A 25,816-nucleotide genomic window follows, 5' to 3' on the forward strand; every position below is an offset into this window, starting at 1 on the left:
TTTTGTTATAAATACACGTGTTTGGTGAGTGAGGGGCGACAGAAGGCGGGTGGTTGCCGTACACAGCTGGTATAGGCTCGGAGGCTGAGCTCCACACACAGGAAGACAGACAGTCCGCCCAGCAGGGCCGGCCGGGCAGCGTTCTGGGGCCTGTGACACTCGGTTGGTGGGCGAGCCAGCGGGGGTCTTGTCCAGGGCTGGCGGGGCCCAGGTGCCCCGGAGGCTCCCTGGCCGAGGTCCTGGGCAGCGTGGGCAGCGGCACGTGGGCTCAGCGCACATCATTCAGAGCCTGGTGGGACACGATGCCTAGTCAGGAGGGTGCTGGACTGTGAGGGGACCAAAGGGGCCCTTCAGGGAGCCCTGGGTCTCCCTGCCCCGCAGGTAGCTCACCTTCCGGGCAAACTCGGGCAGGACGAAGGCTGCCTGGTGCACGTCGGAGTTGTAGTATTTCAGCTGCATCTCTTCCACCTGCTTCTGCGTCAGCTGTTGCACGGGCTCCCGGAAGTTGGTGCTCTGGGGACAAGGGGGGGTCTCAGGGGAGCGCTCTCCGTGCCCACCTGCCCCGCTCCCGCCCCCAGGACAGCCCACAGCTCACTGGGTTTTTGCTGCACAGCATGAAGCCGATCTGGCCACTGGGGTAGGTGGGGATGGTGCAGTAGGCGTAGTCCACCACGGGGAAGAGCGACTTGCAGAAGTGCCGCATCTCCTTGATGAGGTCCAGGTGCAGCCACTGGCACTCGCCTGGGGGGCCGGTCAGGCAGCATCAGCACCCGGCAGGCGGCGCTCTCTGCCCACCCCCGCGCTCCCACCCCAGCCAGCCCCTTCCCGCGGGGTGGCCCGCTCACCCTGGCAGCAGAGGATGCCGTCCTCTTTGAGGGCGGTCTTCATGAGCTGGTAGTAGGACTCCTTGAACAGACTCTCAGCAGGGCCTGAGGGGAGTAGGGGATAAGGGACCAGGAACGCTCCGGCTGAGACTGCCTGAGCCTGGCTCTGGAGGCGGCAAGGGCCGCTGTCACCTGACCACACAGACCCTCACAGCTGCCCAGGGGCAGAGCTGAGAACTGAAGCCAGGTCTGTGGAGTTCAGAAACCAACTACGAAGAGGGTGCTTTTGAGAGGGGCAGGGATCCAGTACCCCAGTACGAGGGGGCTCCACATTTTACTCCCATTCCTGGGGGGATGCTCACAGGCACTGCATCAGGGGGATCTCCACCCTGAGCCTTGGCTTAAGGCTAGATACCCCGCACACCCTGATGCTGGCCTGTCGAGAGCAGAGAGGAGGCTTAAGAGGAAACTGGGGCCTCAGCGGCCCAAGCCCAGAGCCCCACTCTCTTCCAGGTCCTCAACCAACTTGTGAACTTTGTGCAGTAGCCCAGTCCCCCTATTCTGCTGAGCCATGTTTGAGTGGGGAGGTGACAACTTAGAAGGGAAAAGAGCTGCACTAATTCTGGGGGCCCCCTGTGTCCTCTACTCCGCAACTCAGACTTGGGACACAGAGGGGGAGGCTGGCCTTCCCTCTGGTGGCTGCCAGAGGCCCCAGGCCATCCGTTGCTTACCCATGGGGTCTGAGGAGTCAGTGATGATGACGTCGAAGGCGTCCTGGTTCTGTTTCATGAACTCAAAACCGTCACCCACGTGTAGGGTCAGCTTTGAGCTAGAGTAGCCAATGGCCATGCCCGGCAGGAACTTCTTAGAGACTTGAATGACATCCTGGGGAGGAGACAGGAGGGAACAGGTTGGGCCACGGGGGTTGGGGGCCCTGGAGCCAGACAGAGTTGAGTGGGATCCCCTCTCAGAGCCCGGTCACCTTGGACAAGCCACTCCCTTTGTGGAACCCCAGTTTCCACATCTGTAAAACAGAGAGCAGTCTGGTGCCTCCCCATAACTTCTCAGAGGGCTAGCTCCCGCCTGCAGCTCGGCCCACACCTCCACCACGCCTGCTCCCTCTCCCCAGACCCAACCACTGAAGCTGAGTGGCTTTCTTGCTATTTCAGAGGTTAGAATTCCAGCCTCCACCGGGAGAGCCTTTCCCTGTCTCCACGTGGCCAGCTGCTTCTCATTCAGACCTCAGCATCAACCCACACCCTGGGGACCTTCCTCACCACTATGCCTTATCTCACACTCCTTTATCAGATAACCCTTTGATATCACCTCCTAACTAGAATATCAGCTCCAAGGAGGCAGGGGCTGAACCCGGAACCCGAGATGCTCACGGAAGCACACTGCTGTAAAGGGCAGGTGCACAGGTGGTTGGAGTCCCCTGGGACTTCTATGCAGCTTCAGCTCTTAGTCTTACTAAGAACTAGCATCAGTGGCACACCTACTCTGTGCCAGGTGCTTTACTATCTGGTTTTCCTACTGAATCCTCCAACGTGTTCTTGAGACCAAGAAACAAGGCCTAGAAAGGTTAAGCCACTTGCCCAAGGGTAAACAGCCAATTCAGGGAGAACTGGGACTTGAATCCAAACCCCGCCCGGCTCTGCGCACTCACCTCGTCAATCTCGCACTGGACCACCGACTCCACGGAGGAATGCTTGACCACCTCCCGCAGGACACCCCCATCCCCGCCCCCGATGATCAGCACCTGCCAGGGGAAGAGTCAGCCAGGAGCGGGGCCCCGGGCACCAGCCCCACCAAACAGGCTCCAGCAGGACTCAGTGGCTGGCCTCCCTGCCCCCCAAACTGCGCTGAGCAGACAGAACCACCTGGAACAATTTCTCCGCTCCCCTGTTCCACAAGCCTCATTACTTCACTTCCTACTCTTAGAAAAGCTCTCCTGCCCTAGGAACCTGGCACGATGTGTCCCCCTTTCCTGGAAACTCCCTCCAGGGCTGCTCCTTCTTAAGCTCCAGGCCTCAGCCAGGCTGTCAGCCCCCAATCCTTGTAAAATGGGTGGCTCCCCCCATTAGCCCCCAGCACTGCTCTGTGGGACCTATCACTGGCCTCAGGGCTGGATGTGGGTGGGATGGGAGTACCTTGCGTGGGTTGGGGTGGCTGTAGAGAGGCAGGTTGGCGATCATCTCCTGGTAGGAGAACTCGTCCCTCTCTGTGCACTGGATGACACCGTCCAACACCAGCACGTTACCGTAGCTCTTACTGCGGGTGGGAGTGACAGTCAGGAATCTGGGTTCCCCGGGAAAGGGGCAACGTGCCCCGACTCGCCCTGGGTGAGAAGAATCTCCCCCAACCTGCAGAGGGGCTCCCGGGGTGAGTCCTAAGGGGTGACACGTGGCGAGGATCGGCGGGCAGGCCCGCTAGGTGGAGGCTGGACTCGGGGTCCCGGCTCTGACGTGTCCGGGACTGACACGTGGAGCTCGGCGCGTCGGGTCGGCGCAGACTCCGGCTCCCTCCCCGCCGAAGAGGACCGCCCGCAACGCCAGCCCCCCAGCCCAGCGAGACGGGATGCAGGGTGGGGAGGGGACGGAGGGAAGAGACGGGCCTAGTTACGAGAACTTCTGACAGTTTTGCAGGGACAGGAGCGGGCAGAGACGGCCGGGGGCATCCGGAGGTAAAGGGCGCAAGACCGGGGTCCGGCAGGAAGAGGGGCGGGCTGGGCCGAGACCGGGGCAGGAGTCCCGGCGGGCTGCGTGGGGTTGGGCAGCTGGCAGCCGGCGGTCTGGGCTGAGAGCCGTCGCCGGGGCTCCGGGGCGCGGGGCCGGGCGGGCGGGGGTACCTGCGAAAGACGAGGATATCCTGGTACCGCGAGCGTCGATGGTGTAGCAGCTGCTCCACCTGCAGAGACAGGGCCTGGCCGGGCCACAGGCTGCACGTCTCGCGGAACCAGCCCTCGTGGATGGCAGCGGGGCCGGAGGCGGAGGGGCCGTCAAGGCCGGGCTCCATGGCGGCGGGCGGGCGGGCGGCGCGGGGCGCGGGCCCGGGACTGCAGGCCGCGCGGAGCCGCAGCACAACGGGACCAACTCCTCCCCGCCGCCCGCGCCGCAACCTAACCCTGCCGGCGGGGCGGGGCCTGTTGCCATGGGCGGGCCCCAAGCCCTCCAGTGGCGGCGCGAGCGCTCGGCGGCCCGGCGGTCCCGCCCCACCGGCGCTCCGAGCGCGCTCATTGGCTGCCTCGCTGGAGCGCGGCGCCCGGTGGCTGCGGCCGGCTGTCAGTCGGCGGCAGCAGGGTAGTGCGGCCTGCTTCCCGGGGCCACGTGGGGCCGGGGTTGGGGAGGCACCGACGGGCGCGGAGAGGGAGCGAGGGGTACCCGACTGCGGAGGGGAAACCTGAGCTGACATCTCGGGCTCGGCGCGGAGTGTCCGAGCGCCGGGACGTGCGGACCGCCGGTTTGAACCCTCGGGCTGGAGACTCCGGAGTGGGCGGCTACATTGTCCGGCGAAGAGTTACGTTGTTGGCGCTGGAGCGACAGAGTAGAATGTATCTCTCACCGCGTTCCCGAATTTGACTCCCTGTTGGACTTCAACAGTGTGTGTGGTTTGTCGGGGGCACAACGAGGGTTTTATTTACTTGAGAAGGACCATCACAGCCCCACGACTTAAGCTCGATTTAGCCATTTCCCCTTAGATTCTCTGATCCATGAGCGTATGGCTGCTGAATGAGAAAGCGTTCTTAACGAGTTTCTAAATTTACCAGCAGTGTCCCGAAAGAGGCCAACACATGCATATTCAGCACCAAAAAAGACTGGCCCACAGTTTTTTGTTTTTTGGGGTTTCTTTTTGTGCCAAACTAGGCCTCGCTCCTTGAAGGGTGGGTGGGAGGGGAATGTGCTTTCTGTTTTTATGAAAATGTCAAGGAACTTCTCTGAATCACATTAAGCATGCTAATTACCAAATATTAAATGCTAATTGCTCTACATGCCTCGTTCTTCTCATGCCGGGGAAGGGAGATGAAATTGGTATAAGCTACTGGTGACATTATGACAGGGATATTTTTTGAGTGATGTTTTGCAGCCTCTGCTTGGAGGTGGGAAGCCTGTGTCCTTAACCCCAGGTGAAAAACACACTGGTGTTTATCAGTTAGTGCAAGCCTCAAGCCTTACAGCAATGAGCCTTGGTTGGGTTAAACTCCTTTTAAAGGGGAAGTGAGCCAAGGCAGTAAAAGAATTGCTAGGAGGTGGCTCCCACGAAACTGTTACCCGACCCAGGGTCAGGATCACACAGCAGATGAGATCATCAACCAATACGTCAGCTGCTACAGGCTTGATTGGGTTCAGCCGTGTACTTGGCTCATGGTGTTGACATCACAGCCTGCATATCAAGACGTCTATGCCTCTGAGCTGTGACAGCCTGCTCGCTTCTGTGTACCCTGAGCCAGACTGTAAGCTCCATGAGACTAGGGATGGTGCCTGTAGCTGGCAGCACTGAGTAACAGGCTGAGTGGACGTGGGAGGCCAGGATGTGGGTCCAGGCACCCAGTGGAGTCAGCTGCCTTGGCTTTCTTCCAGGCACTGCACAGCTGAGCCCAGATGGGGGCCCTGGCATTCCTGGGGCACTGCGCGGGGGCGGGGGTGGGGCAGTGGAAGATCAAGTCTATCCCATCCCTCCCCCAAGTTGAACAAGGCTGCTCCAGCATGTGCATCCTGAAGTGAGGACAATAAATGACACCCTTGGCCCTCCCGTAGAGGAGGTAAAGCTGTGGTCTTGGCTTCAAGCGCCAACAGCAAACAGGACCTCTAGGCTGTTATGTATAGCAGTAGCTCAGACCTTCCAAGTTCAAAGAAAATGGCCCTGAATACATTTCAAGCAAAAAATTCCCCAGATGTACAGGACATTGAGCCCAGAAATGTCACCCACCCAACTTCAGATCACAAGGAAGAAGAACTGTGGTTTTGCCATTAGTAGCCATCGTTATACAGCCCAGTTAAATCTACAACTGATAGGGAAAATCAGGATGGAAAAAATCAAGGTATCATATGAAACGTTTCTCCAAATTCAGACCAGTATGCATTTACAATTCAGTTGTAAAGCCTTACTCTCCAGTGGGTCAACTGTCCCAACCTCCTAAAGGGTAGATAGTTTATAAGAGGACAAGAGGTGGGTGAACAGCCACTGTCCAAGGCAATGGGGCTGCCACAGAGCAGCAATGTGTTTCTGTCATTGATTAGCACTTGGAGTCATTTTTTTTAAGCACTGTGTTCAGCCAGCTGTGGTTATGAGTGGGAATTTGGCCAGTATGTGGTATTAACTTGGTTGAAAATGCTTATGGCAAGCTTCCTAAGGACCACAAACAGCAGTGTACCTCCTGGAGCAAAGAGCCCTTCTACTCATAAATTCTCTACCTCCAACCCCACCCGGCCCTGCCAGATCATCTTCCCAGAGCACAGGTCCCGTCACAGCCTCCAAGGTTCAGAATCACTGAGGGTTCAGAATCACCGAGCAGTTCCCGACTGACTGACATGTGCCCCTCCATACACTGGCACATCCTCCCTGGTCCTTGGGGATCCGAACAATCTCCCCATGACTTGATGCTTCAGGGAAACGGAACTACAGCTGTTCTCCAAAACCCCAAGGCTCTTGGCTCTATCCCATGGCTCAGTGGTCCTGGACTTTGGGGTTCCATGGGCCAAATTTCAGAAACACATTTGGGCACTGACATAGGTTGCCAAGTTTTTCTTTTGCAAGACAAGACACTTAAAAAAGACCTCTACTCCTATGGTCTATGGTCTCCATCTTATTAAAAAACAAAACCAGAGACAAAACGAGCAAGGATAACTTCCATATACAGGACAAGGAATAATTTTACCTCTGTGATAAACTTAATACATTGTCTCCGTTATTCATTTCACCTCTGACCAGTGGTAAGCCCACTAAACGCGAACTGAGGCCCACTGCCTTGCTTATAGCACATGGTACTCAAACTTAAGCACGCATAAAAGAACCATCTGGAGAGTTCAGACCGGGTGTCCAGGCCCAACCCTCCATCCTGATAGGGCTGGTCTGGGGTGGAGCCTGGGGATCTGCTTTTCTAACCAGCTTCCAGCCAGTCTCTATCAGAGGCCCACTCTTTGAGTAGCACTGGCTACAAGGTTCTCTGCACTTCTTCCCTTAGTCTTCCAAGTGCGACCCAGATGCACCTTTCAGGAAGCCTCCTCAGGCTGTCCTCAGTAGAATACAATTTCTTGCTTAAAAACATTCCCATCTATCTTTTTTTGGCCGTGACACATGGATTGTGGGATCTGTTCTCCAATCAGGGGTTGAACCCAGGCCACGGCAGTGAAAGCCCAGAATCCTAACCACTGGGCCACCGGGGAACACCCCCCATCTGTCTATTTCTCATAGCTGAGACTCTGCCATTTTTTGGCAGACAGCTCACTGTGTATCAATGTCCATTCTTTCCAAATTCTGACTATACAATGATAGTACCCAGGATTTGCAGCTGGGCACTGAAATAATGACTTTCCTAGTATCCTTTGCTGTGGTCATGTGGCTAAAGTTCTGGCCAATGGGAAGTGGAGGTTGGCTGCTGATCTCCCCTCCTTCCAGCTAAACAGAATGAGAAGGTAGTGGGTGGCACTGGGGCAGTTACCAGGTCCATGAGGTGGCAGCCCTGTGTTTGACTTGAGGACGATAGAGCAACAAGACAGCAGCCAGAGCCTGAGGACCACCAGTCACCACACCAGCTCTGGGCTGACTGTATTTACAGAAGAGACAGAGGAAAAACATCTTTTTGGGCAAGCCACCAATCATTTGGCTTTTCTGTCAGCTTCAACCGTTCCAGCCCTACCTTGTACGGACCCTGGCTGTCCTGGGGGCACTGCTCTGTGGCACAGCCATGTCTGGCCTGGCAGCCCTGTAGGGCTCACATGCAGTCAGCCCTCTCAGTAACTCGTGGGAAAAACTTCCAAGAAAACAGGTTCCTTGCTTAAATATTTGTAAAATATTTTTTTACAAACCGTTATTTGTAAAAAACCCAAAAATAATGGTATCATTCTGTGCTTTCTTTACTTGATAGCCCATCTCAGGATTAAAATCAAATGGAATTCTGAAGAAATAATCAGAGACTGGGTCACAAATTTATACAAGAAGTTCAGTGTTGCATTAAAAATAGTACAAAAATAGAAATCTAAATGTTTAATAATTAAAATGTTTAATAATAATTAAAAATGCTTAATAATTCTAAAATGAATTTTAGAATGAGAAAAGTCTCATAATATAAACTTTAAAGGTGAAAAACTATAGGGGCTTCCCTGGTGGCGCAGTGGATAAGACTCTGCGCTCCCAATGCAGGAGGCCCGGGTTTGATCCCTGGTCAGGGAACTAGATCCCGCATGCATGCCGCAGCTAAGGAGCCCTCCTGCCGCAACTAAGACCCGGCGCAACCGAATAAATAAATAATAAATAAATAAATATTTTAAAAAAAGGTGAAAGACTATAGAAATATAAAGCCGTTTGTAAGTTATAGATATACATGGTGGACTTCCCTGGTGGTACAGTGGTTAAGAATCCGCCTGCCAATGCAGGGGACACAGGTTCCAGCCCTGGTCCGGGAAGATCCCACATGCCACGGAGCAGCTAAGCCCATGCGCCACAACTACTGAGCCTGTGCTCTAGAGCCTGCACGCCACAACTACTGAAGCCTGCACGCCACAACTACTGAGCCCACGCACCACAACTACTGAGCCCGCGCGCCACAACTACTGAAGCCTGCGTGCCTAGAGCCCGTGCCGTGCAACAAGAGAAGCCACCGCAATGAGAAGCCCGTGAACCACAAAGAAGAGTAGCCCCCGCGTGCCGCAGCTAGAGAAAGCCTGTGCACAGCAATGAAGACCCAACGCAGCCAACAGTAAATGCATTTATTAAAAAAAAAAAAAGATATACATGGTAAAAAGCCTTTCTATCAAAATGTTAAAGGTTATCTCTGTGTGGTAGAATTAAAGACGATTTAATTTTTCTCTTGGCATTTATCTATGTCTTCCTCGTTTCCTACAATAAACATGTTATTACTTTTGTAATTGGGAAAAAACAAGTGTAAAAAGAAAAGAGAGAGAAAGAAGCAGAGAAGAGACCAGGCCCTTGAGAAGCCCCGCTGCTTCCAGGCACCCACCAGTCCCTCCCGAGTGTACTTCCCACCATTTGGCTTCACTCATGTGATCTGAAGGTGTGTGAACGAGTGAGAACTCCCGGGACGGACAGTCGGGTGAGCGCTGTGCTCCAGGCCTCCCTTTCCCGAGCCACAGGAGACCCTCCTGCATTCCCCCCTGGAGGTGGTTCTGGATTTCTCCAGAAACCACACCCCAAGGGCACACTTACCCCAGGCCACTGACGATGGTGATCTGGACAGGATGAGCTCTGCTCTCTCCTGCCAGAGCCGTGGTGGCCGCAAAAGAAAAGTCAGGAACCAGCTTTCTTCCAGTAAGAATTATTTTTAATGGTTTAAAAATGAGTCTGTACAAAACCAGCACCACCACTTGGTGCTTCCAGGCCATGGGAGGATCCCAAGGGTCTCTTCCAACACTATCTCTTTGGCCAATTGTACCTGAAACCTCTGTAGAGACAGCACGAAAACAAAAGGGTTAGTTCTTCCAGTTTGGCTGAACGTCGGCTCTCAGCCAGTTTATAAAACGTGGCGAACCTTAATCATGCAGAACTGAGGGAAATGGACTGTTGCGAGAACTGAGCGGGGCAGCAATGTGCCCCGAAACTCCAGCGGACAAGAGCGGGGCTGGAACGGCCGAGCTGACCGAGATCTACAGGCAGGTCCCTCCTTTATGGCCACAGCCTGGGGGCGAGTCCTCTGACCTCAGGGTCTGCCTCAAGGATCAGGGTTTCACGCCTCTAACTAAAATATTCCTGAACAATGACAACCCACATTTGCTTACAGATTGTTTTTCTCATTCCTCAGAAACAAGCTGATCTAGGCAAACTTCAGACCTATTTGCTCTGAGGTGCCCCTGGGAAACTGTATGGTACCGGCAGAGCGCTGAGGGTGCCTGGAGCCCTGGGAGGCCGTGGCTGTGACTGGCATCCAGCGATCACCTCTCCTGTCCCAGCTAGTTTTCCAAATGACAAAGGGCGGCATCGGGTTGGGAGAGGCCCTCTGGAAGTCTTCCCAGGTAAGGCCTCGGGGCTGCTCACCGGGTTTCCCGGGCCACACCGGCCGTCTGGCACGTACCTGTCTGACTTTCCAGTTGGAAAGGACATGCTTTTGTTTCCCATCGACTGTTTAATTTTTTTGCCTGCAGTGCATTTCTGAAAAGAAGCCATTGAGGGTGAGTGACAACCATGACTGCAAGACACACAGGAAAACACCCCTGAGCTCAGATGGCCCATCAAGGACTCCAGCGCCACTGGTGTGACTTTGGTTTTCTTGCAACTGGACATTTCTGGGTGTTTCTGAAGGCAAGGCCATACAGATGAGCTACTGAAGAAACAGGAGGGCTCCACGTGGGCCTCGCCCCACCCCCCCCCATGCCAGACGTCCAGCCACCCTCTGCTCTGACTGGCAGCAACGCCCAAGGGGGGCAAAGGCAGGCCACAGGGCGCGTTTCGGCCTGTGGCTATAACTCCCATGGCAGCAAACAGTAACACCCTTCAAAACCACACACTCACTTCTATAGACTCTTTAAAACATTTTTTTCTTGCTAGAATAATTGATGGGTATTGTCTGTACTTGGGAAGAAATGAGGTGAGGGAAAAGATATGCAAAAAGGATTCCTAGATGGACCTGTCTTCCGAGCAGTGGAAGAGGTCAACGAACACGCACCTCGAGCATGCTGGAGTTCTCAGTCTACTACTTACCTTGCCAGACTGTGGCTGCTTATTTGGGTCAAACTGGGAAGAAGGTGTGGATGTGCTGTCTCCTGAAAGGTAAGAGAAGAGAGACGCCGGTGATTGTGTGAGTGAGTGAAAACACACAACAGACTTACTACCGGGCCGGGGGCACAACATTCAGGCAGTGTGGGCCGTCAGTCCACTACCCCCTTACCGAGAGAAACTTCTGACTGATGTAACTTCACAGATCATGTTCCCAGTAGCTAAGGGCAGCCTGGAGACAAGGCTCATTTCTCACGGGTCTATTCTTAGGTCAGGGGCAGGTGGCTAAAGCACTGGCCACTTTACATCAAGGAAATCTATCTGGTTTCTGTGCAGGACGAAGCCACTGTCAGTAAACTGGGACCAGAGGTGACATTCCTGCAGAAAAGACTGCTGTGTTGCCCAGGAGGCTGCTCTGTAGTCAGGAATGCCACCTACAGCCCCTTCAAAGTAGACAGGCTCTCACCGGCTCAGGAAGCACAGAGCTTCACCTCCTGGGCATCAGGTTTTCTCAACAAACCAAATCGTGCATGTGTGTGTGTGTGTGTGTGTGTGCGTGTGCGTGTGCGTGTGCGTGTCTCTCTCTCTGTGAGAAAACGTGTTTCTGGGCACAAGCTCTTGTGAAGAAGGACGAAGCCACGATTAGAACAGACACCACCTTGCTGAACCACCAGGGCGGCTCCTACAAGTCAGTGCCAGGGGCTGAGGGAGGTGGGTTTCCGTCCGGTCACCACTGTGTCCTTGTCTTGCCCTCACAACTCCTGCTTCGGGCCAGGTCTCAGGCAGAGCTTCCGCTCGGCCGAAGGCCCGCTGTTTCTTTACCCCACAGCTTCCTCCCATGTGACACGGCCAGGTAGTCCTCGCAGGGCACCACTTCTGGCCTCACCAGCAAAAGCCTTGAAATCCGACTTGCTGTAGTCATATGGGGTAAAATCTTTTTCTGGTGGATCTGGGTCTTTTAGCTTCTTGGAAATTTTGAGTCGTTTCTTGTCTTGTTTCTGTTCTGTCGTCCTCGGGTCACTTGTCGTTCGTTCCCTCTTCTTGGCCGCGTTCTCTAGCTGTGGATTGAACAGACCCGTAAGAGAGCAGCACGCCCCGCGTGCCCCCCAGTGAGCACATCGCGAGGGACCCACCGCCTCCTGGGCTGTAACAACTGATTCGGTGATGGGGAGAGGAGCGCTGGCGGGGAGTCTGGGCGGGGCTACTGCCAGGTGGACCGAGATGAGCTCCCAGAGGGAGAATGACATCAGGCCACTTCGAAAGGCTGGGGCTGAGCATTCCAGAGTGTTCGGGTGCCGGGGAGCGAAACAGCTCGCAGGAGGAGTGGGACACAGAGCGGGCTCGAAGCCCTGTCTACTGCTACAGGACAGGGGCATGTTTATCCCAAACGCGGAGGGAGGAACAGCGAAGAGGGATGACAACGTCAACTTTCTCAAGGGGCACGAGGCAGCACTACTTGACAAGCCAGCGTGAACTGGGAAGGAGCAAGCATTTAATCCAAAGCTGAGGGTAAGCCCTCCTGATGTTCGAGAAAAATCCTGACCGCAACCAGAAAAAGAAAAAACAGCAGAAAAGCCAGCACGTACGGCAGCCTGCTGGCGGACGGACACGGCCTGCTCCGCTGCTGCTCTGTACTCCTCCTGGGCCTGGTCCCGGGCAGCTGCAAGAGAGAGAACCGTCTCTGTGCAGCCTCCGCCCTCCTCTGCCCGCAGCGGCCGCCCCAGCTCCGCGCGCCCTCCCTGGCCCTCAGCGCCCTTTGCTGGCCCCGCCCCACCCCCCCAAGTCCCCACAGGGTGGCTGCCGGGGGGCGCGGGCCCAGGCGCTCTTCTCATCGCCCGCCCCTCACGCACTGGCCTACAGGACGCCCCTGAGGATTCTGCGCCGGGACCTCGACTGTAACGCGTGAAGGACCAGAACCAGGACCCCGTCCGCCCCAAGCCGGCTCCCGCTTCAGCCTCACTGTCGGCGGCGGCCCCACCTCCTCAGGCACTCAGGACGAAACCTCTCGAGTCCACGGACCACACGTGAGTTCTCACCCAACGCCGTGGGCTTCACTACGGGCCACACCCAGGCTCTGACTTCTCACCGCCTGCCCTGTCCCCAGGCCGTCCACGCCGGCGTCCCCTCGCACCTGCATCCCGGCCCTGCCTCCTGACCGGACTCCCCGCCCTGCCCTCTGCGCGGCGTCCAGGGCGAGGCCTCCACAGCCTAACTCAGCGCGTGTCCCTCTTCTGCTCAGAACCCTCCAAGGCTCCCAACTCACTTGGAATACAAGTCCTGACAACGGACTCCTGCCCTCCGTCCTCCCCTCCTTCCCGCCTTCCTCACCCCCTGGGCCTCCTGGCCACTCTGAGCAGCACGGCGAGCTGTGGCCTTGGCCTCGCTGGGCCTCCGGTCCGGTACCCTCCCCCCGAGCGCGGCAGGTCTCTGCTCAACGTCACGTTCACCGACTGCCGGACGGAAGTAGCCCCGCGCCCCCTCAGGCCCACCCCTCAGCACTTCCTACCTCGCTCTCTGAGCGAGTACCCGCTGCCCTGACAGCTCACACATCTACCGGCTGACTGTCCGCCATCCCTCAGCAGGGGGGAGGCTGCGGAGGGCAGGGCTGGGTCTGCTTTGCTGTATCTGGCACTTCGTTGAACGATTAAGTCGACAGAACGACGTGCAAGGGCTGTTCCCTAACAAATGCGCTGAGTTTCTGAGGAAGCAAATGCTACGCTACCTGTTTGCTCAGCTGCCTTCTTCTTGGCAGTTTCTTTAGATTCTTTTTGTACCTGTACCTGGCTTGCCAGCTTCCAGCGGTTGCTGATCTATAATGAAAACAAACAAAACAAAAAAACTCCAGAACTCAGCCACCTAGGAATGCTTTATTTTTTTAATGAGGTGATGCAGAGCGTGCTAACCTAGTAGCTACACACATTCTAGGTTGTAAGTTCCACATCTAATGACACACAAAAGAAAACCTCAGGCTGGCTTTATTTATAAGCTACTTATTAAGAAGGACAAAGTACAGCTGTATCCCAGGCACTGGGCTGGATGCTCGCATATCCACCATCTCATTCAGTCCCTTCTGTGATCCCGGGACAGTGGCGTTAACATCACCCCTGCTTTACGGACAGGAAACAGTCTCGGAGAAGCTAAATAACTTGTCCAAGGGGCATGGTTAATAAATGGCGGAGATGGTATTCAAGGCAGGGCTCCTGCAAGTCTGATGTGCTTCTTTAGGACACCACCTGTACCTGCGGCCCTAGAACGCATCTAGGTGACAGGAACCAGCAAGCACGGTGAGGGACGGATGGCTGCTGCGTGTGCCGCCACCAGTGGGGGAAGCCCTGCCTGACTCCCCGTCTAACAGCAGCAGGCTAACCACCAGTGACAGGGCGGAGGCCCATCAGGGTGTCGGCCTGATTCTCTTGCCTAAAGAAAGAGTGGTGCTGGGAGCAGAGGAAGGCAGGCCACCCATCTGACCAGAGCGCTACTTTCTGCAGGGAAGAAGAGGGCTTTTAACAGACAATTAACATGCGGGCTCCCAGGAACATCTCATGGGGACCCAGGGAAGATGTACTCTCATTCTTACTCATAATGCTGTTAAAAACAAACCACACAATATACGACAGAGTGTTTTAAAATTTAAGCTGTCACCTTTAAGAACCTTAAAGTAATATTCATATATAAAAACGCATCAAGCTGTACATTTCATATCTGTGTACTTTACACCAAGTAAATTAAACTTCAATTTAAAAAAACAAAAACCAAAGATCTGTTTCTTAAAAAGTTCCCCAATGCTTTCGAAAATCTGATTAAAGTCTGGCTGCTCTCTCTGGAAACAATGCTTACATATGAAGTGTTTCTTGCATTCACTTTCAGGGAGGTTCACAGATGGGCTTGTTTAAAATCAGAAACCTGGTTTAAGAAATTAAAAAGTCCCCTTTTCTTAGAAAGTCACTCTTAGAAAGGGTGACAAATCCACTTACTTCATAGATTTTCGAAGATGGATCGAACTTTGCTGCCTGAGAAACGTGAGCCCGGGATTCTAGTGAAGGCAGAAACTGGAGAGACGGAGACACAGTCACGTTAACCGCTGAGAAATGGAATCCGGACCCAGAGGTCGGTGGCGCTGAGATGGGAGTTTTCTTGCTGGTTCCATCTTAGGAGGCCTCAGTGTAAAGCATCAGCCCGGCCGCAGCTGCCTGGCCCTCAAGTGGGGTCTTCTTTTCGGCTTTGTCTCAAAAGACCTGACTCCAGGTCTCAACCCACTGCCGGGGACGACTTCAGAGTTTTGAGGCTTCCAGTCTCTGAAGACTCTCAGCTTCTTTTCCAGGCAAAAGGCACCTACAGCTACAGAAAGCTCTGCCTCTTCTGTCAGCACTTAACATACACAACCATTACTTACCATCCGAAATGGATTTTCAAAGGACTCCATTATGTTCTGGGCTTTTTTCTGTGCAACTGTTAATGGACTCTTTCCATTTTCTTCAGCACTAGGTTCCTGCAGGGACAGAAAATGATCACTCATGTAATCATTCTGTGACATTAAGATACAAGCAAGAGGAATAACAGTAACAGTAATGATACTAACAGCTGACGTTCATTCATTCATTCACACCATGCCACATGCAGGATTTTAGTTCCCCAACCAGGGATCAAACCGGTGCCCCCTGCAGTGGAAGCACGGAGCCCTAACTACTGGACCACCAGGGAATAACTTAAATTTATTTTTTTATTTAAAACTTTTTTGGGAGTTCCCTGACAGTCCAGTGGTTAGGACTCGGCGCTTTCACTGCAGTGGCCCAGGTTCAATCCCTGGTTGGGGAACTAAGATTCTGTAAGCTGCAAAAAAACAAAAACAGAAACAAAAACAAAACAAAAAAAATGAAAACAAAAACAAACAAAAAACAGAAACAAACCCCCAAAAAACCCAAAGAAAAACCCAAAAAACAAACTATTTTAATTTAAATTTTTAAAATTTAAGTATAGTTGATTTACAGTATTAACGACTAATTTTTTTAAAGCCTCCCCTATGTATAAAGCACTGTAATAACCTGTAATAGCACACAGTAGGGTGTTTAATACCTATTTACTGAATCAATGAATTCTCACCATGTCCTTACAACCTATGAGCTATGTGGCATTATTCTCACCATCTTACAGATGAGGAAAGCGAGGCTGGGAGAGGTTAAGAAAGTCTTCCGGAGCCTTACAGCGAATAGGTGCAGAACAAGGATTTAAACCCAGGTCTGGCTGGCTCTAAAATGTGGGGTTGTAACCCGAAATTACCTGAAATTTAAAATCATACACCTTTATAGGTAACCAGTGAAATTATGCAACAGAATGTTGCTTCCACCTGGGTTCATCAGCATGTGCTATCCGTTGGCTTTTTCTGCAGTTAGGCTCCCTGCCACACAGGGCACGAGGGGATCCAGCATCCTTTAGACCAGGCACAGCGCTTACACGTCCACACAGCCACAAGTTCACGCTCACATCTTTAGCTGCCTAATCACTTTGTGGCTCAATGAATTCTGCGGTCAACGAAAGCTCCTAGACTTCTTTTCACACGAAGCAAGACTAAATGTATGTAATTAAGTGAAAAGGAAAGTTCACTCCCGGGTGGTACATCTTGCAGGCGGTACTTCACCTCCCTGGCTTTGGCCCAGCATCCGAGTGTGATGGAATAGTTGTGAACGGTGATCCCGTAACCGACTGGACCACCAGCTTCTTAACCATCTGAACATCTGCTAAGCTTGATACTTGTCTTTTTCCATACAGACAGTATTCTTGCTTCTCTTTCTCAGTTTCTTCTTTCTAGAAATTATGGTTTTTCCTTTCTGTCACATCTATTGCTTGCTGTATTCAGAATTTTATCTGTGCGTTTTCCTTTTGTCCCTGGTCATTTCAGTATCTGTCCATCCTGACCAACAAATGCACCTTGGTCTTCCTGTGCAAACACCTGCAGCTCAAGTCACTGGCGGAAAGGAGAAGCGTGCTGGGTGGGATAGACCGGGATAAGCTCTGTCTCATCCCAGCCCGACTGCAGGAACACGGCTGGGCTCAGGCGGGCCACAATGATGGAGTCACTACCTACCAGGACTCAGCCTCTCTCTGGGATGGGGAACAAGCTCCTACCCACTTCCTAGTGCCTGATCTCCTGCAGCTCACTTCCTCTAACGAGCCAGACTGGAGAAAATGCTCTTTAAATCTTCTCTTTTTCATCCAAAGCACATATAGGTGGTGCTGGCGGCTCTCAGGAAGGTATACGCAGCACACACTCTTCATTGGAGAGATCACTCCATCCCTTCCGGGAATCAGGGTGAACCGTCCCTTGACCGTGGATGTTCGGGAAAAGTCCCTGCTTATGCGTCCCTGGAGCCCACACCGGCTTCCCTGCGGGGCCATTGGTGAGTATTGAGATGTCAACCCTCCCTTGAGGATCTCCTCATGCAGAGCGCACAGAGAATCCTCTGCCACCTCTCCAAGACCTCGTCAGCACAGCAAACACCATCTGGCTGATGGCCTCCATGCCCACTCCCACCACCGCTGGCTTCTACTTCTGGTGTTCGGCTCAGAGGTGGCCACGACAACTCCAGGCAGACAGCCTGTGTGATAAACCCAGTACATCCCCCCGGTCTGTCTCCCCTCCCCGAAGATGTTACTCACGTTAAATAACGTGATGACAGCGGTAGCGATAAGGCACCCGGTGTCCGGCAGGGCCTCCTCTTCTTCTTGGGCAGTGGGGAGGCCCTCCTGCTTCTGCACCGGCACAGGCCCTACAGGGAGGGAAGTCAGCACGGTCGAAGCCTGTGGGATGGCACACCAGGCAGCCCCAGCTGTCCAGGATATTCCAGAGGGCTTTTCATTACCACTGGTTGCAATGAGAGGACAGCCATCTGACGGGGCGTGGGAGCAGTCGTGGGGGCCGAAGAGAGCATTCTCCAACCTCTGCATCAAAAAGAAAGCACCAGGCTGGCACGAACAACCTGCAAGCAGGGGGCAGCTTTCTGCCCGAGGTGTCAGGCCCTGGTGTCTGTCAGGGAGGTTGGGTCCGCGCTGGCTTGGACTGATGTCTCCCCCAAAGAAGCAACAACAAACACATCACGGTACCTCAGGGTTGGGTGGTGGCCCGTTCTTCCTCACTCCAGCTGCAACTTCAGACTGAAGAGTAAAAACAAAGAGAATTTGAGGAAAGTTCCCGAAATTTGATGATACACACATTTTTTTCCCCTCAGCGCAGATGGGTCCGTTCATTAGACGGTGTTTTTCTCAAGAGCCCAGAGATTTTCTCTCATCCCTTCATCCCTTCCAGTGCCTGGCACTATAATTACTTAGTGTTCAGTAATTATTTGTTGGATGAAAGAATAAAACCTTTTATCGTAAAAAGGCACACTGTGGAAGGATTCCAAAGAGTTTGATAAAGATTCTTCTCTTGTCACCAGCGTTTCTCTCTTTGCTTGGAAAAAGTACAGAGCCAAGAAAGAAATTTTAACATGAAGACAGTAAATGTGTTTATCCTCAGATTCTCTTCTTTTTCACCTTTTCAAAGGGGCTGATTTTAAGTCTTCTGGAATCAATAATCTTTCAAAAAATTATAAACATGATTTACCACACACTGATACTACTGAGACAAAACATTAAAAACTGTCCCAATAAAACACAAATCAAAACACGCAAATTTACCTGACATCGTGTATTATCTACACAAGAGCAGAGGCGTGCTGGTGTGTGCGTGCCCATGTGTCGCACATACAGACGTAGATGTACGGATCTGGATTATGGGCTGGGGACCCTGCTTTCGCCTAAATTTTCCTGAACTTTAGCATCTCCTTCACAGTTAGCTCTTTCTGAATTCCCCTCTTCTATCCAAGGTTCTCATGTTTCCCATCACCTCGGCTTTATATATGAACTGTCCTTGACTCCACCTCCGTTATTTTCAAATCCACTTGCCAGTCAGAGAATACCTCTAAAGCACTTAGCCTGGTGCTCCAAAAGAAATGGCAGGGGAATCCCTGGCGGCCCAGTGGTTAGGACTCGGCGCTCTTACTGCTGAGGGCCCGGCTTTGATCCCTGGTCTGGGAGCTAAGATCCCACAAGCCACACGGTACAGCCAAAAAGATGAAGAAAAGAGATGGCAGCTGTTGTCTCCATCTGTTATTAAGTCCCATCGATCCTTCTTCTGAAGATGCTTCTTGTACCCGTCCTTTGCTTCCCATTTCTGTGACCAACACACTCACCAGGGCACTACCACTTCACTCTGGACCACTGCCCGTTTCCCAAAACAAGCTCTCTGTGCTGAGAGCCCCACTCCATTTTACCCCGCAGGGTTAACTGCCTCCGAACAACAGCTAACCAGCCCATCAGACATCATTAGACATCACTGACCGTTGGATGATCAAAGATAAGGTCATAAAAAAAGAAGGATGAGTTTCAGCTTTTGATTATCATAAAGATACACCCACTGGATTTCCTAAATCCTATCATGTCTTCAGGATTTTTTTAGAATGGAGACCATAAGGAGTAAGACACTGGCAGACAGAGTTGAGAACCTGCTGAGTTGGGAACGTTTGGCAGAAAAGCTTTCTTACCTTGAGAAGGGGCATCTCTCGCGCCTGCTGAACTAAAAGATGCATTTCATTGATCTGCTGCCGTACAAGAGGTGGCACAGGGTTGCAGCAGGCTACGATGCCCTGAGGCTCCCTGAAGGCAAGCGAGAACACACTCAACTCAACGCCTGGGAACACAGCCCTCAAAGGCTCCAGCAAAGAACAGTAACTAGATAAAGCCCGAGCACGGAAGGCTCAGGTGAACACCAAGGGAACCCCGTCACGTCAGGGCAGCCCAGCCAGCTGCTCCTGGACGTGCTCCCTGCTGCACTGAGCCTTGAGCAGACAGCCTCGTACAGCTGCCTCCTGCTAACTGGGAGAGCTGGAAAGAAGGGCCGCAGCTCTGCTGTACTGCGATTCTGCAAGGAGGTGATAGAAGATTACGAACTTTGATTCTCTGCTTATACTTCAATTAACATCATAAAACATGTAAAATCATAAGACAGCTTAATTTGGAGGAAGGTACAGACATTTTCCTTCCTTGTAAGTGGATGCTATAGGCTCAGAGACCTACATGGGACTCAGTATAAGGCATATCCACTGCAACAGTTCCAGTTCACAAGTTTTACTGCCTGAATGGCAGCCCAAGGGCAGAGATTCTGCATTCCTTGATGCTAACTTCCTAGAGCACTTATCTTCTCTGAGTCAACAGCCTTGAGGCACTAACAATCAGGGAAGCTGGATTCTGAAGGACAACTTTTCTCCACTGAGAAAGTCAGAGCATATTAATCAGGTCTCACTCACTTGGGCAGTTCCTCAGCTATCTTTAGCATCATGTGGTTTGGCAGGACATATCTGGAATAAAACACACAAGAGGATCACATTAAATTCAGCCAACAAGTTCCACTATATGCTATAACCCTGGGAAAACAACCAACTTTCATGGCAAAAAGGAAAAAAGAGTCCATTATTTCCTTGTTACCAGACCTGGCAAGATTAAAAGAATCTCTAGTCTCTTACCCATAACTTTCATCTTCCCTGCGAGCTGTCTTATCCCTCCAGGCAAACAGCAGCTGAAAGGCCGTTAGTTGCTGCGTGTTGAGATGTTTCTTTTGCTTCCTATACAGTTCCAGGTAAGATTCATCCGTGAAGATAGGTTTGATGAATTTCTGTAAAATATTAGCGAATATTCAAGATCGGTGGGAATCAATAGTGTGCCCTGGGCTCTTCAAGACACTGGGCTCTTTTCATGAATGGAAAGACCAAAGCAAAGAACAAGGACCTGAGCGGAACCGGGTGTCGGGCTTTACCTTGAGGCAGATGTCACGGCTCCGCTGCCACTCCACCTGCAGCTGCGTGGGCTGCTCGTTGCCGCGCTCCCACAGCTCCATCCTCATCTTATCATAGATGTAAAGCAGGTAATGAGTGTCATCTCGGGCATAGTTGAGCATTTCCTCAGGCAGAGGTCTAGAGTCGAAACAGAGAACATTGTTTCACACCTTTCCCCCTGGGCGGCAATTCAACTTGTCTACACTGCTGGAGCTAAGACATTTTTGGTTGCTTCTGATATCAAAGATTCTCTCCCAGCCAATACTACAGTTCTACCAGCATCTCCTGCATCTTCATATGACAAGCCACTCTTTTCACAGCTGGGTAGAAAGGGCGGCAGGGCAATGATGTGGTTAAAAATAAGGGCCCTGCTGTCCTGAGTTTGAATCTTAGCCCAGTGTATGGCACGTGGCATGGGTTAAATAACAGGTAATGGTTTTTAGATTTCATCATTTTCATCTTACATTTGGACTTTACTAGATTCTCTTTAGAAATTCTGGCATGAGAAGTGGAGAAAAGCTTGGTGCTTCTCCATACAACAGTTGCAACCTCAAAGAGGAAGCCGGCCATCTGAAAATGACCAAGGTGAGCAAGAATCCCACAAAGTATGGCCAAGACTCTGTTACAGCCTTTGACTATAGTAAACACTGACTACAAGGCTAAGTCAACTCTGTACCTTAGAATTCTCTCACACCTATGCGAGACCATCTCACACATACACAAGCACCCCTACCGGGGAGATGTGAGTCACAAACAAGAGACTGGCGTGGACAAATGCTGACATGGTGTGGCTCTTTCAACTACTATTTCATGAAGCATAATGCACTATTTGTCTATCTAAGATAGTAATTCCCAGCTTTTTCAAATAGGAAGCATTTTTGTAACCAATCCATTTAAAAATTTTAAAATTCTTCACATTACAGAACTAAAATGAAACTTACTAGCATTCCCCTCTATGTAACATAACCTGCCCAACATAAACTTCACTGTTATTCTAAAACTTCCAGTTGTCTTTATGCCACCAAAAACAACTGGAGAAAAGCCCAAGGACATTCAACAGAAGATTCAAATGGCGTTAGAGCCTGCACAAAGGTCTCCAGGAGTGGGAGTTAATGAACGCCCAGGCCTTCTTCCGCCGTCCCCATTTCCTGGTCAAGAACAAACTAACCGTATTCTCCAGTCGGCCAGCTGATATTGCTTGTTTGATTCCACGTTGCAGTAGAGCTTCAGCAGGTGGTCGAGGGAGTGCCTGCCCAGGTTAAGAAGGCGTGCTGCCTGATGGGTATCAAACATGTTTACCACGTACAACCCGAAGTCCTTCTGTAGCCATTCTATGTCTGAATCGGCACCGTGGAAGACCTGAAAACAAAACTACAGTCATGCAGTACAGCGGCCCAAGGCCACTTATACTCTGAAATGAACTCTGCCCCTAGGTTATTAGAACACTGGAATTAGAAGCCAGGATAAAGATTAAGATGGGTTCAGTTTTAAATGCCTCTTTTAATTTGGGCCACAGCCTCCTGCACTCCTAATTGCGTACTCGTAACCGCTAACAGCTGATGACTCTAAGAAAGCTGCTCTGCCAGCTTCCAGGGCAGAGTCATTACGTCCAAACAATCCTGAGAGCACGGGCTCACTGCAGCACTCATCCAGGCGATTTAACATTTGTCTGCGCGGTAACGAGCTAAGTCTTAGCTCTTCTAACAGGGGTTTAGAAACAAAAGCAGTTGAGCATGTGGTACCCTAGTGTGAAGTTACTGTTATTTCTCTCAACTTTATTGGGTCTACGTTGAAATGATGAAAACAGTCAACTGAAAAGCACCTAAATCTCGCACTCACATGCAAGAGTGGGAAAAGGCTGGCTGACCTTAACAATAGCTGGGTCTGTGAGGCTCTCATTGAGAATGTACATGTCACTGCGAAGCTCCAGGGTGTCAACGATGAAGTCTTCTGTCCGGGTGGAAATCTGCATCAGGCAGGTGAGCCCTAGGAAGCTCCGGTAAGAGTGGTGCTAAAACACACAGAAAGAAGGGAGAACAGGAGAAAAAAGATTTTACCAGGCTTACCTCTACCGATTTTGAAGTCAGTTATAAAGCAGAGTAATATAATTAATTGTTACCAAAAAGTAGATTTAAATTAGTATTAATTTTATATTTCTTGAGTAGGTGAACTCACAGGAAATGTAAAAATTTCATTCCAGGTCATTAACAAGTTACCTCCAAGTCTACAGCAAATTCTTGACACTTCAGGAGCTTTTCATTGAGTTCCACTAGTTCATCCAGCGAGGACACGAAGTGGCAGGGTGTCTCTGCTACAGGTCTGTATAACTGCATCACAGAAGTACGGGCAGAAAGAGAAGGCTGTTAAGAATCATCTTTCGGGGCTTCCCTGGTGGCGCAGTGGTTGAGAATCTGCCTGCCAATGCAGGGGACACGGGTTCGAGCCCTGGTCTGGGAAGATCCCACATGCCGCGGAGCAAATGGGCCCGTGAGCCACAATTACTGAGCCTGCGCGTCTGGAGCCTGTGCTCCGCAATAAGAGAAGCCGCGATAGTGAGAGGCCCGCGCACCGCGATGAAGAGTGGCCCCTGCTCGCCGTAACTGGAGAAAGCCCTCGCACAGAAACGAAGACCCAACACAGCCATAAATAAATAAAATAAATTAAAAAAAAAAGAATCATCTTTCATGAAAGTACCAAAATTACGAGTTCACGAAATAGTCCAAAGTCATAAACTTCTACTTTAAAAATATTTAAGGAAAGCCAAAATTACATCCACTCATCTATGTATTTGATTCTTCCTGGGCTACCTGGGTACCATCCATCAGCTAAGGCTGGGCACTTACCTGAGGCTCTGGCTTTTGAAGGACTGAGTCTGGTGGAGTGAAGTGATCTAGTTCGTACTGATAAGGATGTGCAAACCTGCATCAATAAAACAAAAAGAAAAGTCTTTTTGATTAATTCCATGATTCAAGGAAGAACAACTGCTTTAATCCAATTCGTAAAAACAAACAAGAAAAGACCATTGTGAAAATATTTTAAAAAGCATCATTGTTTCAACGACGATTCAAGTGCATCAAAAAAAAAAAAAATCGGGTGAAACTTGTTCACCCTTAAAGTATGATAATTCAAAATCGATTCATTTATAAAGATTTGAGCACTAATTGGCCAAACACTACGGTTGCTGTTGTGGATGATATAGAAAGGTGAAACATGTAATTCCTTGTGGTTTGGAATAACGAATCTGTGAGGCGAGAGAGGGTGGTCAATACCTCAGCTGGTCACATACCAAATGATGTATTTTTTTCAGTTCCTCTATCAGATACTTGCATAAAAATCCTAAGTCTCTGAGTTCCTTGAGGGCAGGGCTGCCTTTCATTACCTTTATTTCTTTAGCACTCAGCTAGTGGCCTCACAGTGCAGAGCTGGGGCTGAGGCACAAACGCTCAGACACTCTGGCTGCGTGTGGGAAAAAGACCAACACTGACGAAGTTTTCATCACCGTTTTTCTTTAAACTGATATCAAAGTCCTCTGGTCTGTTTTAAGCAAAGTTTTTCCAAGATGCTTATCCTGCCGGTGAGAAATGTCTTTTCTGTACTGAATTTATTGGTGAGCATTACCTTCTTGCTTGAATCCACACCTAACAAGAAAGGCAGAGTGGTACAAAGGAAGGACAATTTTAAGAAAACCTGGGCTTAACGTTCTAGTTCTGTGGGAAGTTAGCACCCCTAATTTTGTTTTCTCATCTGCCCAACGGGGACGAGAGCAACTGGCAGCTCTCAGGGCTGCGTGAGACGGTGCTTGTGCGAGGCCCTCTGCGAACACAAGCAGGAGGTTTAATCGGTAAGATGCACGTCAGGATAAGGTGAAGAAAGTCACCCACTCCGCAGATTCTGTTCTCGTTCACACGTTTTCCAAAAGTGACACAGAGTGAAAATGCGGCACGAGGACCAGGACCCACAGCAGGACGTTCAGACGGGCAAACACTTACATGTCCTGCTCCACCTGCTGGGTTCTCTGCTGATGGATGAAATCCGCCAGGGCAGGGGGGACATCCAAGTCCTCAGGTCGGTCCTGCGGGCGCTCCCGCCTTTCTTTAGAGAGTGCTGGAGACCCAAGCAGCGACAAAGACACATTCACATCTTGTCTAGTTATGGAGGGTTAACTGGCGCCCTCTGAATTTGAAGAAAGGAAGGTGGGAGGGATACCTTTTCCCCTTGATTTGTTTTTGTTGGGCAGAGTTGGCACTACTTACCCTGAGGGAGGGGTTTCTGAGCATTGGGCTTGATGAAGATTTTAGGAAGAAATGGCGTGTTGGAATTGTCAATCTTCTCTCGGAATTTAAGCTGAGGTCGGATGATGTTTTTTGCATGAAGCAGCCGGAATGTTTCAGATTTTGTTTTTTTGCTATATTCTCCTGCCTATGATCAACAAATATAAATACTTTATAACACAGCAACTTGATGAATTAGAAAACTAAATTCCAATTTATGCCTTCCAAGGACCACTCATTTAAGAATGCATGTGTGTGTGAGACTGGGGGGTTAGACAAGAGGGTGTAATTAGCTTGTGTCTGTTTATGAGAACAAGTTAGGCAGTGGCCAGTTCTGTGTCCAATAAGTTAAAACAGAAGTGCAAATCAGAACGCACAAGGGCCCTACTGCAAAGCTGACACTGAAAGCTCTAGTTCACCTAGAAAGCAGCCCTCACCTTCCGGTTCCAGCTGGACACTATGGTTTTAGGGACCTGCAATCCTGCAGGGAGGACAGGCTGTTGATTCTTATTTACACCTGATGCTTCATCCAGTAAAATGCCCTAAGAGCAAAAGAGATATTAATTTAGTATCTTCCTTTCAGGGTTAACAGAGCTAATTACCTAAAATTTTTTCGAAATACGTTCAGAGAATTATGTGCGAGAGTACACACTTATAAGGGTGGATCACTGTAGGAGAGGTGATTAGAGAGTCATCGCAAATAACTGAAGCATTATTTGCTCCCACGACAGGGCAGTAATCAGGCACTCCCTACCCCTGATCAAGTCTCTTTACAGTTCTGAATTGGGCTGAAAATTCAAAAGTGATTCAACAGTATGACGTGGCCCACTAAAATAATTAAAAAGACCCTAGACTGTATTAAACATAGAGGTACGGTATTTAGAGTGAGAATGAAGCGTGTCCTGATCTACTTTGTAAAGATGTGGAATCTCAGTTTGGGCACCATTAACAGAGGTGCACCCAGTTGATAAAT

The 25,816-nt window shown here is 50.9% G+C and overlaps 2 protein-coding genes and 1 long non-coding RNA gene across 4 annotated transcripts in view; 1 reads left to right on the forward strand and 2 right to left on the reverse strand.

The window, feature by feature from the left end:
• Positions 1–3,926, reverse strand: SRM (spermidine synthase). 2 transcript variants are annotated; one of them, XM_068538874.1, is made up of 8 exons: positions 3,673–3,925; positions 2,975–3,095; positions 2,491–2,583; positions 1,556–1,709; positions 846–929; positions 596–741; positions 391–513; positions 1–289 (listed from the first exon to the last, which is right to left on the reverse strand). In XM_068538874.1, the coding sequence occupies exons 1-8, from the start codon at positions 3,837–3,839 to the stop codon at positions 269–271; spliced, it is 909 nt and encodes a 302-aa protein (XP_068394975.1). In that variant the 5' UTR covers positions 3,840–3,925; the 3' UTR covers positions 1–268. The 2 variants fall into 2 exon arrangements, with proteins under 2 accessions (XP_068394975.1, XP_068394976.1); XM_068538875.1 differs by lacking the exon at positions 2,491–2,583 and having other exon boundaries at positions 3,673–3,926.
• Positions 3,366–11,633, forward strand: LOC137761848 (uncharacterized). Its single transcript, XR_011073458.1, has 3 exons — positions 3,366–3,507; positions 9,799–10,009; positions 10,139–11,633. It is a non-coding gene; the product is annotated as an uncharacterized lncRNA (long non-coding RNA).
• The window catches only part of EXOSC10 (exosome component 10), a 20,490-nt gene continuing 3,973 nt past the window's right edge, over positions 9,300–25,816 (reverse strand). The window contains exons 4-25 of the mRNA XM_068538873.1: positions 25,281–25,385; positions 24,826–24,991; positions 24,562–24,676; positions 23,416–23,491; positions 22,789–22,899; positions 22,440–22,583; positions 21,741–21,931; positions 20,554–20,710; positions 20,264–20,412; positions 20,048–20,098; positions 19,286–19,397; positions 17,808–17,858; positions 17,567–17,645; positions 17,364–17,473; positions 15,103–15,198; positions 14,684–14,758; positions 13,432–13,519; positions 12,296–12,369; positions 11,596–11,767; positions 10,695–10,756; positions 10,069–10,145; positions 9,300–9,441 (exon numbers count right to left, since the gene is read on the reverse strand). Coding sequence (XP_068394974.1) covers positions 9,411–9,441; positions 10,069–10,145; positions 10,695–10,756; positions 11,596–11,767; positions 12,296–12,369; positions 13,432–13,519; positions 14,684–14,758; positions 15,103–15,198; positions 17,364–17,473; positions 17,567–17,645; positions 17,808–17,858; positions 19,286–19,397; positions 20,048–20,098; positions 20,264–20,412; positions 20,554–20,710; positions 21,741–21,931; positions 22,440–22,583; positions 22,789–22,899; positions 23,416–23,491; positions 24,562–24,676; positions 24,826–24,991; positions 25,281–25,385 — 2,292 coding nt within the window. The 3' untranslated portion in view covers positions 9,300–9,410. The remainder of the gene's footprint in view (positions 9,442–10,068; positions 10,146–10,694; positions 10,757–11,595; positions 11,768–12,295; positions 12,370–13,431; positions 13,520–14,683; positions 14,759–15,102; positions 15,199–17,363; positions 17,474–17,566; positions 17,646–17,807; positions 17,859–19,285; positions 19,398–20,047; positions 20,099–20,263; positions 20,413–20,553; positions 20,711–21,740; positions 21,932–22,439; positions 22,584–22,788; positions 22,900–23,415; positions 23,492–24,561; positions 24,677–24,825; positions 24,992–25,280; positions 25,386–25,816) is intronic.

The sequence above is a fragment of the Eschrichtius robustus genome, chromosome 3 (assembly GCF_028021215.1).
Source record: "Eschrichtius robustus isolate mEscRob2 chromosome 3, mEscRob2.pri, whole genome shotgun sequence".
Classification (NCBI taxonomy): Eukaryota; Metazoa; Chordata; class Mammalia; order Artiodactyla; family Eschrichtiidae; genus Eschrichtius; species Eschrichtius robustus.

What these genes read in the sequence shown, in the direction of transcription:
- SRM (XM_068538874.1), bottom strand. Translation starts at nt 3,839, where the DNA reads ATGGAGCCCGGCCTTGACGGCCCCTCCGCCTCCGGCCCCGCTGCCATC. An exon ending in GCCACCCCAACCCACGCAAG is followed by an intron (nt 2,584 to 2,974) that starts GTACTCCCATCC and finishes TTCCCCTGGCAG; the next exon opens with GTGCTGATCATCGGGGGCGG. An exon ending in TGCCCGAGTTTGCCCGGAAG is followed by an intron (nt 290 to 390) that starts GTGAGCTACCTG and finishes GTGTCCCACCAG; the next exon opens with GCTCTGAATGATGTGCGCTG.